The 20,452-nt window shown below is 52.2% G+C and overlaps 1 protein-coding gene across 2 annotated transcripts in view; it reads left to right on the top strand.

The window, feature by feature from the left end:
- Positions 1 to 20,452, top strand: part of ethe1 (ETHE1 persulfide dioxygenase) — an 86,998-nt gene that overhangs the window by 58,495 nt on the left and 8,051 nt on the right. For both annotated transcript variants that reach the window (XM_087981097.1, XM_087981096.1), the window contains one exon: positions 7,205 to 7,321. In XM_087981097.1, the coding sequence (XP_087837223.1) occupies positions 7,205 to 7,321 (117 nt within the window). The remainder of the gene's footprint in view (positions 1 to 7,204; positions 7,322 to 20,452) is intronic.

Raw genomic sequence — 20,452 nt, 5'->3', positions numbered from 1 at the left:
GCCAATCCACCCTAACCTGCACATCCCAGGACACTATGGGACAATTTAGCATGGCCAATCCACCCTAACCTGCACATCCCTGGGCACTATGGGACAATTTCCCATGGCCAATCCACCCTAACCTTCACATCCCTGGGCACTATGGGACAATTTAGCATGGCCAATCCACCCTAACCTGCACATCCCTGGGCACTATGGGACAATTTAGCATGGCCAATCCACCCTAACCTGCACATCCCTGGGCACTATGACAATTTAGCATGGCCAATCCACCCTAACTTTCACACCCCTGGACACTATGGGACAATTTAGCATGGCCAATCCACCCTAACCTGCACATCCCTGGGCACTATGGGACAATTTAGCATGGCCAATCCACCCTAACTTTCACATCCCTGGGCACTATGGGACAACTTAGCATGGCCAATCCACCCTAACCTACACATCCCTGGGCACTATGGGACAATTTAGCATGGCCAATCCACCCTAACCTTCACATCCATGGGCTATATGGGACAATTTAGCATGGCCAATCCACCCTGACCTACATATCTTTGGATTGTGGGAGGAAACCGGAGCACCCGGAGGAAACCCACGCAGACACGGGGAGAATGTACAAATCCACACAGACAGTAATCCGAGACTTGAATCAAACCCGGGTCCCTGGCGCTGTGAGGCAGCTGTGCTAACCACTGAGCCATCGCACCCCCCCTCCTTTACTGCCCCCCCCCCACCTGTCCTACCACCTGTATTAACTTCATCCCACGTGCCTGTGTCCTCACTCTTTACAAACCTTCCAGGTTTTGTGTTGTCTGAGTTAGTTACTGCTGGGGTTCCACGTCTCTTGTAAAAGCCAAGCTCCGACACCAAGTCCTCACTTAATATTCTCCCCAACCCAGCCTCGAAAGTCCTCACTGAACCTCTGGCTCACAGAGAAGGGAATTCCTCAGATTTCTGCCTCTCGGCAAGTAAGCATTCTTCATCCTCACCTTAAATGCGTTATTTTTACGCTGAACCCTTGAATCTCATCTCCTTCGCAAGAAGCAATATCCCTCCAACTTTCCGCACCCCTCCAAACCTTCGAAAACCTCCAAAACGATTGCTTCACATTCTTTCAAACTGCAAATGGACACACGTACAACCTTTCCATGTAAGCAACCCTGCGCCATCCCAGAAATAAGTCGGACATTGTTTTAGAGTCAGAGTCATCGTCCTAAAGCATGGAAACAGATCCTTCGGCCCAACCAGTCCATACCGACCCTTATCCCAAACTAAACTAGGCCCAAATCCCTCCAACCCTTTCCTGCTCATGTCCTTATCCAAATGTCATTTAAACGTTGTAACTGTCCCCACCCCTCCCCCCCAACTTCCTCAGAAAGTTCAGTCCAAACATGAACCAACCTCTGTGTAAAAAAAAAAATCATTATTTTTTAAATCTCACCTTAAAAATCTGCCCCTTCGTCTTGAAATCCTCCACCTTTGGGAAAAGGTACCTACCATTCACTCCGTCCATAACTCCCCCCCCCATTATTTTATGAACCTCCATTGTAGAGTCATAGAGATGTACAGCATGGAATCAGACCCTTCGGCCCAACCCGTCCATGACGACCTGATATCCCAACCCAATCTAGTCCCACCTGCCAGCACCCGGCCCATATCCCTCCAGGCCACCTCTCAACCACCTACGCTCCAGTGGAAAAAATGTCCCAGCCTATCCAGTCTTTATTTTATTTCATTTTCGTTTATTCATTTGGTGGGATGTGGGCCCAGCATTTATTGCCTGTCCCTCGTTACCCCCTTGAGAGGGTCCGGACATGGGGTGGAGGGAATGAGCCATTGGGGTCAGGATTGAGGGAGACCAACAAAATGGCCGACTTCAGCCGACCAACTTCCCGATGGACAGGATTTCCTCAATTGCACGTGATACGCACAGACAGCCCAAAGATCATCAAATGGGATGCTGCGTTCCATCAGCATCAGATCACTGCAAACAGGAAGGGAGGTTAAGGATAAACGAGGAACAATTTAAACGAATGACCATGTGGGTTCCATGCTATCCCCCTCCCTTTCCCAACGGCCCTCCCTCCACCAAAGATACACACTGTTCCCACTTAAGAGTCTGTTCAACATGCATCGGCTCTCAATAGCGCCTACTCCTGGTGGAGCACCAGGAGATCTCTTAACCATTCCAAAATTAAATCCCATGATCACCTGGGCCAATGGGTGGCAGATGGAGTTTAATTCAGATAAATGCGAGGTGCTACATTTTGGGAAATTAAATCTTAGCAGGACTTATACACTTAATGGTAAGGTCCTAGGGAGTGTTGCTGAACAGAGACCTTGGAGTGCAGGTTCATAGCTCCTTGAAAGTGGAGTTGCAGGTAGATAGGATAGTGAAGAAGGTGTTTGATATGCTTTCCTTTATTGGTCAGAGTATTGAGTATAGGAGTTGGGAGGTCATGTTGCGGCTGTACAGGACATTGGTTAGGCCACTGTTGGAATATTGCATGCAATTCTGGTCTCCTTCCTATCGGAAAGATGTTGTGAAACTTGAAAGGGTTGAGAAAAGATTTACAAGGATGTTGCCAGGGTTGGAGGATCTGAGCTACAGGGAGAGGCTGAACAGGCTGGGGCTGTTTTCCCTGGAGCGTCGGAGGCTGGGGGGTGACCTTATAGAGGTTTATAAAATCATGAGGGGCATGGATAGTATAGGATAAATAGACAGTGTCTTTTCCCTGGAGTCAGGGAGTCCAGAACCAGAGGGGTATAGGTTTAGAGGGGGAAAATATAAAAGGGACCTAAGGGGCAACTTTTTCACACAGAGGGTGGTACGTGTATGGAATGAGCTGCCAGAGGATGTGGTGGAGGCTGGTACAATTACAACATTTAAGAGGCATTTGGATGGGTATATGAATAGGAAGGGTTTGGGGGGATATGGGCCGGGTGCTGGCAGGTGGGACTAGATTGGGTTGGGATATCTGGGTCAGCATGGACGGGTTGGGCCGAAGGGTCTGTTTCCATGTGGAAGGTAAGTATACTGACCAGGGGAGACACCATGGGCAGTACAAGTGATGCCATTCTCTCAGCGTGGGTTAATGCCCCTTCAGAGTGGGCGTGCTGGAGTGAAATGGTGAAGATAGAGATCAGGTGTTTGTGTGGAATTTGGAATTTCACTCCCTCTCCTTCACTCAGGGGATTCCCGCTGGCCTGATTTCGGGAAACTGAGATTTCTGACTCAGGGAGAAATGTTTCGGGAATTCACAGACAAACACGTTTCTCCGGGAAGCTGCTGGCTCCCACTGAGCAGTGTCAGAAACCTCCCTCTCCCCATCCGCCTCTCCCCCTCCCCCTTCCTCCCCCTCCTCCCTCCTCTCCCCTCCCTCCTCTCCCTCTCCCCCCTCTCCCTCCTCCCCTCCCTCCTCTCCCTCCTCCCCTCCATCCTCTCCCTCTCCCCACCCGCCTCTCCCATTCCCCCTCCCTCCTCTCCCACTCCCGTTCCCTCCTCTCCCTCTCCCCCTCCCTCTCCCCTCCCCCTCCCTCTCTCTCCTCCCCTCCCCCACTCCCCCTCCCATCCTCTCTCTCTCCATCTAACCCCCCTTCCACCCCTCTCTCTATCCCTCCCTCTCCCTCTCTCTCATTCTCTCTCTCTCATTCTTTCTCTCGGTCTCTCACTCTTTGGCTCTCTCACACATTCTCTCTTTCTCACTCTCTATGTCTCTCTCATTCTCTGTCTCTCTCTCACATTCTCTCTCTCTATTTTTCTCACTCTCTATATCTCTCTCTCTCTGTGCTTCCTGATTGGAGCTCAGGCCCTCTGCTCTCAGGAGCAGTAATACCAGCTTTGGGGTTGGGGTTAGGGATGGGTTTGGGGTTGGGGTTGGGGTTGGGGTTGGGGATGGGGTTAGGGTTGGGATTGGGGTTGGGATTGGGGTTGGGGAGGGGATGGGGTAGGAGTTGGGGTTGGAGTTGGGGATGGGGATGGAGTTGGGGATGGGGATGGGGATGGGGATGGGGATGGGGATGGGGTTGGGGATGGGGTTGGGGATGGGGTAGGGGATGGGTATGGGGATGGGGTTGGGGTTGGGGATAGGGATGGGATTGGGGATGGAGATGGGGATGGGGTAGGAGTTGGGGTTGGGGATGGGTTGGAGTTGTGGATTGGGGATGGTGATGGGGATGGGGATGGGATTGGGGATGGGGATGGGGATGGGGTAGGAGTTGGGGTTGGGGATGGGGTTGGAGTTGAGATTGGGGTTGGGGATGGGGATGGGGTAGGATTTGGGGTTGGGGATGGGGTTGGGGATGGGGTTGGGGATGGGATTGGGGATGGGATTGGGGTTGGGATTGGGGTTGGGATTGGAGATGGGGATGGGGTAGGAGTTGGGGTTGGGGGTGGGGTTGGAGTTGGGGTTGAGGATGGGGATGGGGATGAGATTGGGGATGGGATTGGGGATGGGTTTGGGGTTGGGTTTGGGGATGGGGTTGGAGTTGGGGTTGGGGGTTGGGGATTGAGATTGGGGTGGGCATAGGGTTTTGGGATTGGGATGGGATTGGGGTTGGAATTGGAGTTGGGGTTGGGGTTTGGATTGGGGTTGGGGTTAGGTTTGGGATTGGGATTGGGATTGGGGTCAGGATTGGGGATGGGGTGGGGGTTGGGATTATGGTTGGGGTTGGAGTTGGGATTGGGATTGCGGTTGGGATCGGGGTTGGGTTGATATTGAGGTTGGGGTTGAGGTTTGGGTTGGGGTTGGGGTTGGGATTGGGATTGGGGATGGGGTTGGGGATGGGGTTGGGGATGGGGTTGGGGATGGGGTTGGGGATGGGGTTGGGGATGGGGTTGGGGATGGGGTTGGGGATGGATTTGGGGATGGGGTTGGGGATGGGGTTGGGGATGGGGTTGGGGATGGATTTGGGGATGGGGTTGGGGTTCGGGTTGGGATTGGGGTTCGGGTTGAGATTGGGATTGGGTTGGGGTTGGTATTGGGTTTGGGGTTGGGATTGGGATTGGGGTTGGGATTGGGATTGGGATTGGGATTGGGGTTGGGATTGGGTTTGAGGTTGGTATTGGGATTTGGGTTGGGGATGGGATTGGGGATTGGGATGGGATTGGGTTGGAGTTGGGGTTTGGATTGGGGTTGGGGTTGGGGTTGTGGTTGGGGTTGGGGTTGGGGTTGGGGTTGGGGTTGGAGTTGAAGTTGGGGTTGAAGTTGGGGTTGGGTTGGGATTGGGGATGGGGTTGGGGATGGGGTTGGGCATGGGGATGGGCATGGGGATGGGCATGGGGATGGGCATGGGGATGGGGTTGGGATAGGGTTGGGGTTAGGATTGGGATTGGGATTGGGGTTCGGATTGGGATTGGGTTTGGTATTGGGATTGGGGTTGGGTTTGGGGTTGGGGTTGGGATTGGGGTTGGGATTGGGGTTGGGATTGGGGTTGGGATTGGGTTTGGGATTGGGATTGGGGTTCGGGTTGGGATTGGGGTTGAGATTGGGATTGGGATTGGGGTTGGGGTTCGGGTTGGGGTTGGGGTTGGGATTGGGGTTCGGGTTGGGATTGGGGTTGGGATTGGGATTGGGGTTCGGAATGGGATTGGGGTTGGGGTTGGGGTTGGTATTGGGGTTGGGATTGGTATTGGGGTTACGGTTGGGGTTGGGGTTGGGGTTGGTATTGGAGTTGCGGTTGGGGTTGAGGTTGGGGTTGGAGTTGGGGTTGGGGTTGGGGTTGGTATTGGGGTTGAGGTTGGGGTTGGAGTTGGGGTTGGGGTTGGGGTTGGTATTGGGGTTCGGGTTGGGATTGGGGTTGGGATTGGGATTGGGGTTCGGAATGGGATTGGGGTTGGGGTTGGGGTTGGTATTGGGGTTACGGTTGGGGTTGGGGTTGGGGTTGGTATTGGAGTTGCGGTTGGGGTTGGGGTTGGAGTTGGGGTTGGGGTTGAGGTTGGGGTTGGAGTTGGGGTTGGTATTGGGATTAGGGTTGAGGGTTGGGGATTGGGGATTTGGGTTGGGGTTGGGGTAGTGAGGGGGGTGATTGGGGGGAGGGGTTGGGGAGGAGATGGAGGTATGGGTGCTGTAGGGATTAACCAGACAGACCCCCGAGACTGAGGGGGTTAGAATCTGACAGTGGGTGACAAGACTGGGGCATTAACCCCCCCCCTTCCCTTCCACTTCCTCGAGTCTAGAGAGTTAAAGAGGTGGGGACGATGGGGTCAAATCGAGGGAATTGATAAGATGTGGAGGGGAATCTGATTGGACCGACAGAGGGGAACGGGTTTCCTCAGATGGGTGGGTGTAGCCTGGGACCCCCCTGAAATTCCAGGCCGGACTGTGCAGTGGGGGATGCAGGTGACATCTTTACTCTCAGGGGGCAGGGAAATCTGGGCACCCCCACCCCACCAATATCCCCCGCTCCCCACCGCTATCCGCCCCACCCCATTGATATCCTCCCCTTCCCACCGATATCACCCCTACCCACCGCTATCCGCCCCACCGATATCCCCCCCACCTCACCGATACGCCCCACCCCACCGATATACCCCTGAAAATAGCAGGAAGGCCTCACTTCAAACATTCAAATTGGACGTGATGTGATTGAACAGTACGGCATGCTTGAGGGGCTGAATGGCCTCCTCTTATCCCTGTGCAACAGGTTGGAGGAGGGGGGTGCTGAATGGCCTCCCGTTCCTGTGTAACAGGCTGGAGGAGGAGGGGCTGAATGGCCTCCTGTTCCTGTGTAACAGGATGGAGGGGGGGCTGAATGGCCTCCTGTTCCTGTGTAACAGGCTGGAGGAGGGGGTGCTGAATGGCCTCCTGTTCCTGTGTAACAGGCTGGAGAGGGGGGGCTAAATGGCCTCCTGTTCCTGTATACCAGACTGGAGGAGGGAGGGCTGAATGGCCTCCTGTTCCTGTGTACCAGGCTAGAGGAGGAGGGGAGGCTGAATGGCCTCCTGTTCTTGTGTAACAGGCTGGAGGAGGAGGGGGCTGAATGGCCTCCTGTTCCTGTGTAACAGGCTGGAGGAGGAGGGGGCTGAATGGCCTCCTGTTCCTGTGTAACAGGCTGGAGGAGGAGGGGGCTGAATGGCCTCCTGTTCCTGTGTAACAGACTGGAGGAAGGGGGGCTGAATGGCCTCCTGTTCCTGTGTAACAGGCTGGAGGAGGGGGGGGGGGCTGAATGACTTGATAATGTGATTCAGTTGCTTCCCTAACAGGACAGACCGTGACAACAGTGGAAGAGGAGAGGAGACTGAATCCACGCCTCACCAAACCCCTGAGAGAATTTGTGAGCTTGATGAACAATCTCCAACTGCCCAAACCTGCCCAGATCGGTAAGGAACCCTGCACAGCTCCTGATGTGTAAAACAGCAAGGCGCACTGTCCAGAGAAAGGTGTTCTACCATCATAGAATCCCAACCGTGTGGAGGCAGGCCATTCGGCCCATCGGGTTCACAAAGCCCCCACCACCCCTCCCAAAGCACATCACTCCCATGTCCCTGTGACAATGCATTTCCCATGGCCAATCCACCCTAACCTGCACATCCCTGAGCACTATGGGACAATTTAGCATGGCCAATCCACCCTAACCTGCACATCCCTGGGCACTATGGGACACTTTAGCATGGCCAATCCACCCTAACCTGCACATCCCTGGGCATTATGGGACAATTTCCCATGGCCAATCCACCCTAACCTGCACATCCCTGGACACTATGGGACAATTTAGCATGGCCAATCCACCCTAACCTGCACATCCCTGGACACTATGGGACAATTTAGCATGGCCAATCCACCCTAACCTGCACATCCCTGGACACTATGGGACAATTTAGCATGGCCAATCCACCCTAACCTGCACATCCCTGGGCACTATGGGACAATTTAGCATGGCCAATCCACCCTACCCTGCACATCCCTGGGCACTATGGGACAATTTAGCATGGCCGATCCACCCTAACCTGCATATCCCTGGGCACTATGGGACAATTTAGCATGGCCAATCCACCCTAACCTGCACATCCCTGGACACTATGGGACAATTTAGCATGGCCAATCCACCCAAACCTGCACATCCCTGGGCACTGTGGGACAATTTAGCATGGCCAATCCACCCTAACCTGCATATCCCTGGGCACTATGGGACAATTTAGCATGGCCAATCCACCCTAATCTGCACATCCCTGGGCACTATGGGACAATTTAGCACGGCCAATCCACCCTAACCTACACAACCCTGGACACTATGGGACAATTTAGCATGACCAATCCACCGTAACCTACACATCCCTGGGCAATATGGGACAATTTAGCATGAACAATCCACCCTAATCTGCACATCCCTGGGCACTATGGGTAATTTAGCATGGCCAATCCACCCGAACCTGCACATCCCTGGGCACTATGGGACAATTTAGCATGGCCAATCCACCCTAACCTACACATCCCTGGGCACTATGGGTCAATTTAGCATGGCCAATCCACCCTAACCTACACATCCCTGGGCACTATGGGACAATTTAGCATGGCCAATCCACCCTAACCTACACATCCCTGGGCACTATGGGACATTTTAGCATGGCCAATCCACCCTAACCTGCACATCCCTGGGCACTATGGGACAATTTAGCATGATCAATCCACCCTAACCTACACATCCCTGGACACTTTGGGACAATTTAGCATGGCCAATCCACCCTAACCTGCACATCCCTGGGCACTATGGGACAATTTAGCATGGCCAATCCACCCTAACCTACACATCCCTGGACACTATGGGACAATTTAGCATGGCCAATCCACCCTAACCTGCACATCCCTGGGCACTATGGGACAATTTAGCATGGCCATTCCACCCTAACCTGCACATCCCTGGACACTATGGGACAATTTAGCATGGCCAATCCACCCTAACCTGCACATCCCTGGACACTATGGGACAATTTAGCATGGCCAATCCACCCTAACCTGCACATGCCGGGACACTATGGGACAATTTAGCATGACCAATCCACCTTAACCTGCACATCCCTGGGCACTATGGGACAATTTAGCATGGCCAATCCACCCTAACCTGCACATCCCTTGGCACTATGGGACAATTTAGCATGGCCAATCCACCCTAACCTACACATCCCTGGACACTATGGGACAATTTAGCATGGCCGATCCACCCTAACCTGCATATCCCTGGGCACTATGGGACAATTTAGCATGGCCAATCCACCCTAACCTGCACATCCCTGGACACTATGGGACAATTTAGCATGGCCAATCCACCCTAACCTGCACATCCCTGGGCACTATGGGACAATTTAGCATGGCCAATCCACCCTAACCTGCATATCCCTGGGCACTACGGGACAATTTAGCATGGCCAATCCACCCTAATCTGCACATCGCTGGGCACTATGGGACAATTTAGCACGGCCAATCCACCCTAACCTACACACCTCTGGGCACTATGGGACAATTTAGCATGGCCAATCCACCCTAACATTCAGATCCCTGGGCACTATGGGACAATTTAGCATGGCCAATCCACCCTAACCTACACATCCCTGGGCACTATGGGTCAATTTAGCATGGCCAATCCACCCTAACCTACACATCCCTGGACACTATGGGACAATTTAGCATGGCCAATCCACCCTAACCTACACATCCCTGGGCACTATGGGACATTTTAGCATGGCCAATCCACCCTAACCTGCACATCCCTGGGCACTATGGGACAATTTAGCACGGCCAATCCACCCTAACCTGCACATCCTGGGCACTATGGGACAATTTAGCACGGCCAATCCACCCTAACCTACACACCTCTGGGCACTATGGGACAATTTAGCATGGCCAATCCACCCTTACCGACACATCCCTGGGCACTATGGGACAATTTAGCATGGCCTATCCATCCTAACCTACACAACCCTGGACACTATGGGACAATTTAGCATGACCAATCCACCCTAACCTACACATCCCTGGGCAATATGGGACAATTTAGCATGACCAATCCACCCTAATCTGCACATCCCTGGGCACTATGGGTAATTTAGCATGGCCAATCCACCCGAACCTGCACATCCCTGGGCACTATGGGACAATTTAGCATGGCCAATCCACCCTAACCTACACATCCCTGGGCACTATGGGTCAATTTAGCATGGCCAATCCACCCTAACCTACACATCCCTGGGCACTATGGGACAATTTAGCATGGCCAATCCACCCTAACCTACACATCCCTGGGCACTATGGGACATTTTAGCATGGCCAATCCACCCTAACCTGCACATCCCTGGGCACTATGGGACAATTTAGCATGATCAATCCACCCTAACGTCCACATCCCTGGACACTTTGGGACAATTTAGCATGGCCAATCCACCCTAACCTGCACATCCCTGGGCACTATGGGACAATTTAGCATGGCCAATCCACCCTAACCTACACATCCCTGGACACTATGGGACAATTTGGCATGGCCAATCCACCCTAACCTGCTCATCCCTGGGCACTATGGGACAATTTAGCATGGCCAATCCACCCTAACCTGCACATCCCTGGACACTATGGGACAATTTAGCATGGCCAATCCACCCTAACCTGCACATCCCTGGACACTGTGGGACAATTTAGCATGGCCAATCCACCCTAACCTGCACATGCCGGGACACTATGGGACAATTTAGCATGACCAATCCACCTTAACCTGCACATCCCTGGGCACTATGGGACAATTTAGCATGGCCAATCCACCCTAACCTGCACATCCCTTGGCACTATGGGACAATTTAGCATGGCCAATCCACCCTAACCTACACATCCCTGGACACTATGGGACAATTTAGCATGGCCGATCCACCCTAACCTGCACATCCCTGCGCACTATGGGACAATTTAGCATGGCCAATCAACCCTAACCTGCATATCCCTGGGCACTACGGGACAATTTAGCATGGCCAATCCACCCTAATCTGCACATCCCTGGGCACTATGGGACAATTTAGCACGGCCAATCCACCCTAACCTACACACCTCTGGGCACTATGGGACAATTTAGCATGGCCAATCCACCCTAACCTTCAGATCCCTGGGCACTATGGGACAATTTAGCATGGCCAATCCACCCTAACCTACACATCCCTGGGCACTATGGGACAATTTAGCATGGCCAATCCACCCTAACCTACACATCCCTGGGCACTAATGGACATTTTAGCATGGCCAATCCACCCTAACCTGCACATCCCTGGGCACTATGGGACAATTTAGCATGGCCAATCCACCCTAACCTACACATCCCTGGACACAATGGGACAATTTAGCATGGCCAATCTACCCTAACCTACACATCCCTGGACACTATGGGACAATTTAGCATGGCCAATCCACCCTAACCTGCACATCCCTGGGCACAATGGGACAATTTAGCATGGCCAATCCACCCTAACCTGCACATCCCTGGACACTATGGGACAATTTAGCATGGCCAATCCACCCTAACCTGCACATCCCTGGACACTATGGGACAATTTAGCATGGCCAATCCACCCTAACCTACACATCCCTGGACACTATGGGACAATTTAGCATGGCCAATCCACCCTAACCTGCACATCCCTGGACACTATGGGACAATTTAGCATGGCCAATCCACCCTAACCTACACATCCCTGGACACTATGGGACAATTTAGCATGGTCAATCCACCCTGACCTGCACATCCCTGGGCACTATGGGACAATTTAGCATGACCAATCCACCCTAACGTCCACATCCCTGGACACTTTGGGACAATTTAGCATGGCCAATCCACCCTAACCTGCACATCCCTGGGCACTATGGGACAATTTAGCATGGCCAATCCACCCTAACCTGCACATCCCTGGGCACTATGGGACAATTTAGCATGGCCAATCCACCCTAACCTGCACATCCCTGGGCACTATGGGACAATTTAGCATGGCCAATCTACCCTAACCTACACACCCCTGGGCACTATGGGACAATTTAGCATGGCCAATCCACCCTAACCTGCACATCCCTGGGCACTATGGGACAATTTAGCATGGCCAATCCACCCTAACCTGCACATCCCTTGGCACTATGGGACAATTTAGCATGGCCAATCCACCCTAACCTACACATCCCTGGACACTATGGGACAATTTAGCATGGCCGATCCACCCTAACCTGCATATCCCTGGGCACTATGGGACAATTTAGCATGGCCAATCCACCCTAACCTGCACATCCCTGGACACTATGGGACAATTTAGCATGGCCAATCCACCCTAACCTGCACATCCCTGGGCACTATGGGACAATTTAGCATGGCCAATCCACCCTAACCTACACATCCCTGGACACTATGGGACAATTTAGCATGGCCAATCCACCCTAAACTGCACATCCCTGGGCACTATGGGACAATTTAGCATGGCCATTCCACCCTAACCTGCACATCCCTGGACACTATGGGACAATTTAGCATGGCCAATCCACCCTAACCTGCACATCCCTGGACACTATGGGACAATTTAGCATGGCCAATCCACCCTAACCTGCACATCCCTGGACACTATGGGACAATTTAGCATGGCCAATCCACCCTAACCTGCACATCCCTGGACACTGTGGGACAATTTAGCATGGCCAATCCACCCTAACCTGCACATGCCGGGACACTATGGGACAATTTAGCATGACCAATCCACCTTAACCTGCACATCCCTGGGCACTATGGGACAATTTAGCATGGCCAATCCACCCTAACCTGCACATCCCTTGGCACTATGGGACAATTTAGCATGGCCAATCCACCCTAACCTACACATCCCTGGACACTATGGGACAATTTAGCATGGCCGATCCACCCTAACCTGCACATCCCTGCGCACTATGGGACAATTTAGCATGGCCAATCAACCCTAACCTGCATATCCCTGGGCACTACGGGACAATTTAGCATGGCCAATCCACCCTAATCTGCACATCCCTGGGCACTATGGGACAATTTAGCACGGCCAATCCACCCTAACCTACACACCTCTGGGCACTATGGGACAATTTAGCATGGCCAATCCACCCTAACCTTCAGATCCCTGGGCACTATGGGACAATTTAGCATGGCCAATCCACCCTAACCTACACATCCCTGGGCACTATGGGACAATTTAGCATGGCCAATCCACCCTAACCTACACATCCCTGGGCACTAATGGACATTTTAGCATGGCCAATCCACCCTAACCTGCACATCCCTGGGCACTATGGGACAATTTAGCATGGCCAATCCACCCTAACCTACACATCCCTGGACACAATGGGACAATTTAGCATGGCCAATCTACCCTAACCTACACATCCCTGGACACTATGGGACAATTTAGCATGGCCAATCCACCCTAACCTGCACATCCCTGGGCACAATGGGACAATTTAGCATGGCCAATCCACCCTAACCTGCACATCCCTGGACACTATGGGACAATTTAGCATGGCCAATCCACCCTAACCTGCACATCCCTGGACACTATGGGACAATTTAGCATGGCCAATCCACCCTAACCTACACATCCCTGGACACTATGGGACAATTTAGCATGGCCAATCCACCCTAACCTGCACATCCCTGGACACTATGGGACAATTTAGCATGGCCAATCCACCCTAACCTACACATCCCTGGACACTATGGGACAATTTAGCATGGTCAATCCACCCTGACCTGCACATCCCTGGGCACTATGGGACAATTTAGCATGACCAATCCACCCTAACGTCCACATCCCTGGACACTTTGGGACAATTTAGCATGGCCAATCCACCCTAACCTGCACATCCCTGGGCACTATGGGACAATTTAGCATGGCCAATCCACCCTAACCTGCACATCCCTGGGCACTATGGGACAATTTAGCATGGCCAATCCACCCTAACCTGCACATCCCTGGGCACTATGGGACAATTTAGCATGGCCAATCTACCCTAACCTACACACCCCTGGGCACTATGGGACAATTTAGCATGGCCAATCCACCCTAACCTGCACATCCCTGGGCACTATGGGACAATTTAGCATGGCCAATCCACCCTAACCTGCACATCCCTTGGCACTATGGGACAATTTAGCATGGCCAATCCACCCTAACCTACACATCCCTGGACACTATGGGACAATTTAGCATGGCCGATCCACCCTAACCTGCATATCCCTGGGCACTATGGGACAATTTAGCATGGCCAATCCACCCTAACCTGCACATCCCTGGACACTATGGGACAATTTAGCATGGCCAATCCACCCTAACCTGCACATCCCTGGGCACTATGGGACAATTTAGCATGGCCAATCCACCCTAACCTACACATCCCTGGACACTATGGGACAATTTAGCATGGCCAATCCACCCTAAACTGCACATCCCTGGTCACTATGGGACAATTTAGCATGGCCATTCCACCCTAACCTGCACATCCCTGGACACTATGGGACAATTTAGCATGGCCAATCCACCCTAACCTGCACATCCCTGGACACTATGGGACAATTTAGCATGGCCAATCCACCCTAACCTGCACATGCCGGGACACTATGGGACAATTTAGCATGACCAATCCACCTTAACCTGCACATCCCTGGGCACTATGGGACAATTTAGCATGGCCAATCCACCCTAACCTGCACATCCCTTGGCACTATGGGACAATTTAGCATGGCCAATCCACCCTAACCTACACATCCCTGGACACTATGGGACAATTTAGCATGGCCGATCCACCCTAACCTGCATATCCCTGGGCACTATGGGACAATTTAGCATGGCCAATCCACCCTAACCTGCACATCCCTGGACACTATGGGACAATTTAGCATGGCCAATCCACCCTAACCTGCACATCCCTGGGCACTATGGGACAATTTAGCATGGCCAATCCACCCTAACCTGCATATCCCTGGGCACTACGGGACAATTTAGCATGGCCAATCCACCCTAATCTGCACATCGCTGGGCACTATGGGACAATTTAGCACGGCCAATCCACCCTAACCTACACACCTCTGGGCACTATGGGACAATTTAGCATGGCCAATCCACCCTAACATTCAGATCCCTGGGCACTATGGGACAATTTAGCATGGCCAATCCACCCTACCCTACACATCCCTGGGCACTATGGGTCAATTTAGCATGGCCAATCCACCCTAACCTACACATCCCTGGACACTATGGGACAATTTAGCATGGCCAATCCACCCAAACCTACACATCCCTGGGCACTATGGGACATTTTAGCATGGCCAATCCACCCTAACCTGCACATCCCTGGGCACTATGGGACAATTTAGCACGGCCAATCCACCCTAACCTGCACATCCTGGGCACTATGGGACAATTTAGCACGGCCAATCCACCCTAACCTACACACCTCTGGGCACTATGGGACAATTTAGCATGGCCAATCCACCCTTACCGACACATCCCTGGGCACTATGGGACAATTTAGCATGGCCAATCCATCCTAACCTACACAACCCTGGACACTATGGGACAATTTAGCATGACCAATCCACCCTAACCTACACATCCCTGGGCAATATGGGACAATTTAGCATGACCAATCCACCCTAATCTGCACATCCCTGGGCACTATGGGTAATTTAGCATGGCCAATCCACCCGAACCTGCACATCCCTGGGCACTATGGGACAATTTAGCATGGCCAATCCACCCTAACCTACACATCCCTGGGCACTATGGGTCAATTTAGCATGGCCAATCCACCCTAACCTACACATCCCTGGGCACTATGGGACAATTTAGCATGGCCAATCCACCCTAACCTACACATCCCTGGGCACTATGGGACATTTTAGCATGGCCAATCCACCCTAACCTGCACATCCCTGGGCACTATGGGACAATTTAGCATGATCAATCCACCCTAACGTCCACATCCCTGGACACTTTGGGACAATTTAGCATGGCCAATCCACCCTAACCTGCACATCCCTGGGCACTATGGGACAATTTAGCATGGCCAATCCACCCTAACCTACACATCCCTGGACACTATGGGACAATTTGGCATGGCCAATCCACCCTAACCTGCTCATCCCTGGGCACTATGGGACAATTTAGCATGGCCAATCCACCCTAACCTGCACATCCCTGGACACTATGGGACAATTTAGCATGGCCAATCCACCCTAACCTGCACATCCCTGGACACTGTGGGACAATTTAGCATGGCCAATCCACCCTAACCTGCACATGCCGGGACACTATGGGACAATTTAGCATGACCAATCCACCTTAACCTGCACATCCCTGGGCACTATGGGACAATTTAGCATGGCCAATCCACCCTAACCTGCACATCCCTTGGCACTATGGGACAATTTAGCATGGCCAATCCACCCTAACCTACACATCCCTGGACACTATGGGACAATTTAGCATGGCCGATCCACCCTAACCTGCACATCCCTGCGCACTATGGGACAATTTAGCATGGCCAATCAACCCTAACCTGCATATCCCTGGGCACTACGGGACAATTTAGCATGGCCAATCCACCCTAATCTGCACATCCCTGGGCACTATGGGACAATTTAGCACGGCCAATCCACCCTAACCTACACACCTCTGGGCACTATGGGACAATTTAGCATGGCCAATCCACCCTAACCTTCAGATCCCTGGGCACTATGGGACAATTTAGCATGGCCAATCCACCCTAACCTACACATCCCTGGGCACTATGGGACAATTTAGCATGGCCAATCCACCCTAACCTACACATCCCTGGACACTATGGGACAATTTAGCATGGCCAATCCACCCTAACCTACACATCCCTGGGCACTAATGGACATTTTAGCATGGCCAATCCACCCTAACCTGCACATCCCTGGGCACTATGGGACAATTTAGCATGGCCAATCCACCCTAACCTACACATCCCTGGACACAATGGGACAATTTAGCATGGCCAATCTACCCTAACCTACACATCCCTGGACACTATGGGACAATTTAGCATGGCCAATCCACCCTAACCTGCACATCCCTGGGCACAATGGGACAATTTAGCATGGCCAATCCACCCTAACCTGCACATCCCTGGACACTATGGGACAATTTAGCATGGCCAATCCACCCTAACCTGCACATCCCTGGACACTATGGGACAATTTAGCATGGCCAATCCACCCTAACCTACACATCCCTGGACACTATGGGACAATTTAGCATGGCCAATCCACCCTAACCTGCACATCCCTGGACACTATGGGACAATTTAGCATGGCCAATCCACCCTAACCTACACATCCCTGGACACTATGGGACAATTTAGCATGGTCAATCCACCCTGACCTGCACATCCCTGGGCACTATGGGACAATTTAGCATGACCAATCCACCCTAACGTCCACATCCCTGGACACTTTGGGACAATTTAGCATGGCCAATCCACCCTAACCTGCACATCCCTGGGCACTATGGGACAATTTAGCATGGCCAATCCACCCTAACCTGCACATCCCTGGGCACTATGGGACAATTTAGCATGGCCAATCCACCCTAACCTGCACATCCCTGAGCACTATGGGACAATTTAGCATGGCCAATCCACCCTAACCTGCACATCCCTGGGCACTATGGGACAATTTAGCATGGCCAATCCACCCTCACCTACAATTTCCTGAACACTATGGGACAATTTAGCATGGCCAATCCACCCTAACCTGCACATCCCTGGGCACTATGGGACAATTTAGCATAGCCAATCCACCCTAACGTACACATCCCTGAGCACTATGGGACAATTTAGCATGGCCAATCCACCCTAACCTGCACATCCCTGGACACTATGGGACAATTTAGCATGGCCAATCCACCCTAACCTGCACATCCCTGGACACTGTGGGACAATTTAGCATGGCCAATCCACCCTAACCTGCACATGCCGGGACACTATGGGACAATTTAGCATGACCAATCCACCTTAACCTGCACATCCCTGGGCACTATGGGACAATTTAGCATGGCCAATCCACCCTAACCTGCACATCCCTTGGCACTATGGGACAATTTAGCATGGCCAATCCACCCTAACCTACACATCCCTGGACACTATGGGACAATTTAGCATGGCCGATCCACCCTAACCTGCACATCCCTGCGCACTATGGGACAATTTAGCATGGCCAATCAACCCTAACCTGCATATCCCTGGGCACTACGGGACAATTTAGCATGGCCAATCCACCCTAATCTGCACATCCCTGGGCACTATGGGACAATTTAGCACGGCCAATCCACCCTAACCTACACACCTCTGGGCACTATGGGACAATTTAGCATGGCCAATCCACCCTAACCTTCAGATCCCTGGGCACTATGGGACAATTTAGCATGGCCAATCCACCCTAACCTACACATCCCTGGGCACTATGGGACAATTTATCATGGCCAATCCACCCTAACCTACACATCCCTGGACACTATGGGACAATTTAGCATGGCCAATCCACCCTAACCTACACATCCCTGGGCACTAATGGACATTTTAGCATGGCCAATCCACCCTAACCTGCACATCCCTGGGCACTATGGGACAATTTAGCATGGCCAATCCACCCTAACCTACACATCCCTGGACACAATGGGACAATTTAGCATGGCCAATCTACCCTAACCTACACATCCCTGGACACTATGGGACAATTTAGCATGGCCAATCCACCCTATCCTGCACATCCCTGGGCACAATGGGACAATTTAGCATGGCCAATCCACCCTAACCTGCACATCCCTGGACACTATGGGACAATTTAGCATGGTCAATCCACCCTGACCTGCACATCCCTGGGCACTATGGGACAATTTAGCATGACCAATCCACCCTAACGTCCACATCCCTGGACACTTTGGGACAATTTAGCATGGCCAATCCACCCTAACCTGCACATCCCTGGGCACTATGGGACAATTTAGCATGGCCAATCCACCCTAACCTGCACATCCCTGGGCACTATGGGACAATTTAGCATGGCCAATCCACCCTAACCTGCACATCCCTGGGCACTATGGGACAATTTAGCATGGCCAATCTACCCTAACCTACACACCCCTGGGCACTATGGGACAATTTAGCATGGCCAATCCACCCTAACCTGCACATCCCTGGGCACTATGGGACAATTTAGCATGGCCAATCCACCCTAACCTGCACATCCCTGAGCACTATGGGACAATTTAGCATGGCCAATCCACCCTAACCTGCACATCCCTGGGCACTATGGGACAATTTAGCATGGCCAATCCACCCTCACCTACAATTTCCAGAACACTATGGGACAATTTAGCATGGCCAATCCACCCTAACCTGCACATCCCTGGGCACTATGGGACAATTTAGCATAGCCAATCCACCCTAACGTACACATCCCTGAGCACTATGGGACAATTTAGCATGGCCAATCCACCCTAACCTGCACATCCCTGGACACTATGGGACAATTTAGCATGGCCAATCCACCCTAACCTACACATCCCTGGACACTATGGGACAATTTAGCATGGCCAATCCACCCTAACCTGCACATCCCTGGGGCACTATGGGACAATTTAGCATGGCCAATCCACCCTAACCTACACATTCCTGGACACTCTGGGACAATTTAGCATGGCCAATCCACCCTAACCTGCACATCCCTGGACACTATGGGACAATTTAGCATGGCCAATCCACCCTAACCTACACATCCCTGGACACTATGGGACAATTTAGCATGGTCAATCCACCCTGACCTGCACATCACTGGGCACTATGGGACAATTTAGCATGACCAATCCACCCTAACCTGCACATCCCTGGACACTATGGGACAATTTAGCATGGCCAATCCACCCTAACCTGCACATCCCTGGACACTATGGGACAATTTAGCATGGCCAATCTACCCTAACCTGCACATCCCTGGGCACTATGGGACAATTTAGCATGGCCAATCCACCCTAACCTGCACATCCCTGGGCACTATGGGACAATTTAGCATGGCCAATCCACCCTAACCTGCACATCCCTGGGCACTATGGGACAATTTAGCATGGCCAATCCACCCTAACCTGCACATCCCTGAGCACTATGGGACAATTTAGCATGGCCAATCCACCCTAACCTGCACATCCCTGGGCACTATGGGACAATTTAGCATGGCCAATCCACCCTAACCTACAATTTCCTGAACACTATGGGACAATTTAGCATGGCCAATCCACCCTAACCTGCACATCCCTGGGCACTATGGGACAATTTAGCATGGCCAATCCACCCTAACCTGCACATCCCTGGACACTATGGGACAATTTAGCATGGCCAATCCACCCTAACCTACACATCCCTGGACACTATGGGACAATTTAGCATGGCCAATCCACCCTAAC

Source organism: Chiloscyllium plagiosum, unplaced genomic scaffold (genome assembly GCF_037043375.1).
Source record: "Chiloscyllium plagiosum isolate Xiang-an unplaced genomic scaffold, Cpla_swu_hap1 HiC_scaffold_38, whole genome shotgun sequence".
Classification (NCBI taxonomy): domain Eukaryota; kingdom Metazoa; phylum Chordata; class Chondrichthyes; order Orectolobiformes; family Hemiscylliidae; genus Chiloscyllium; species Chiloscyllium plagiosum.
Note: the sequence above shows the minus strand (reverse complement) of the source record. Positions and strands in the feature narration are given on the sequence as shown.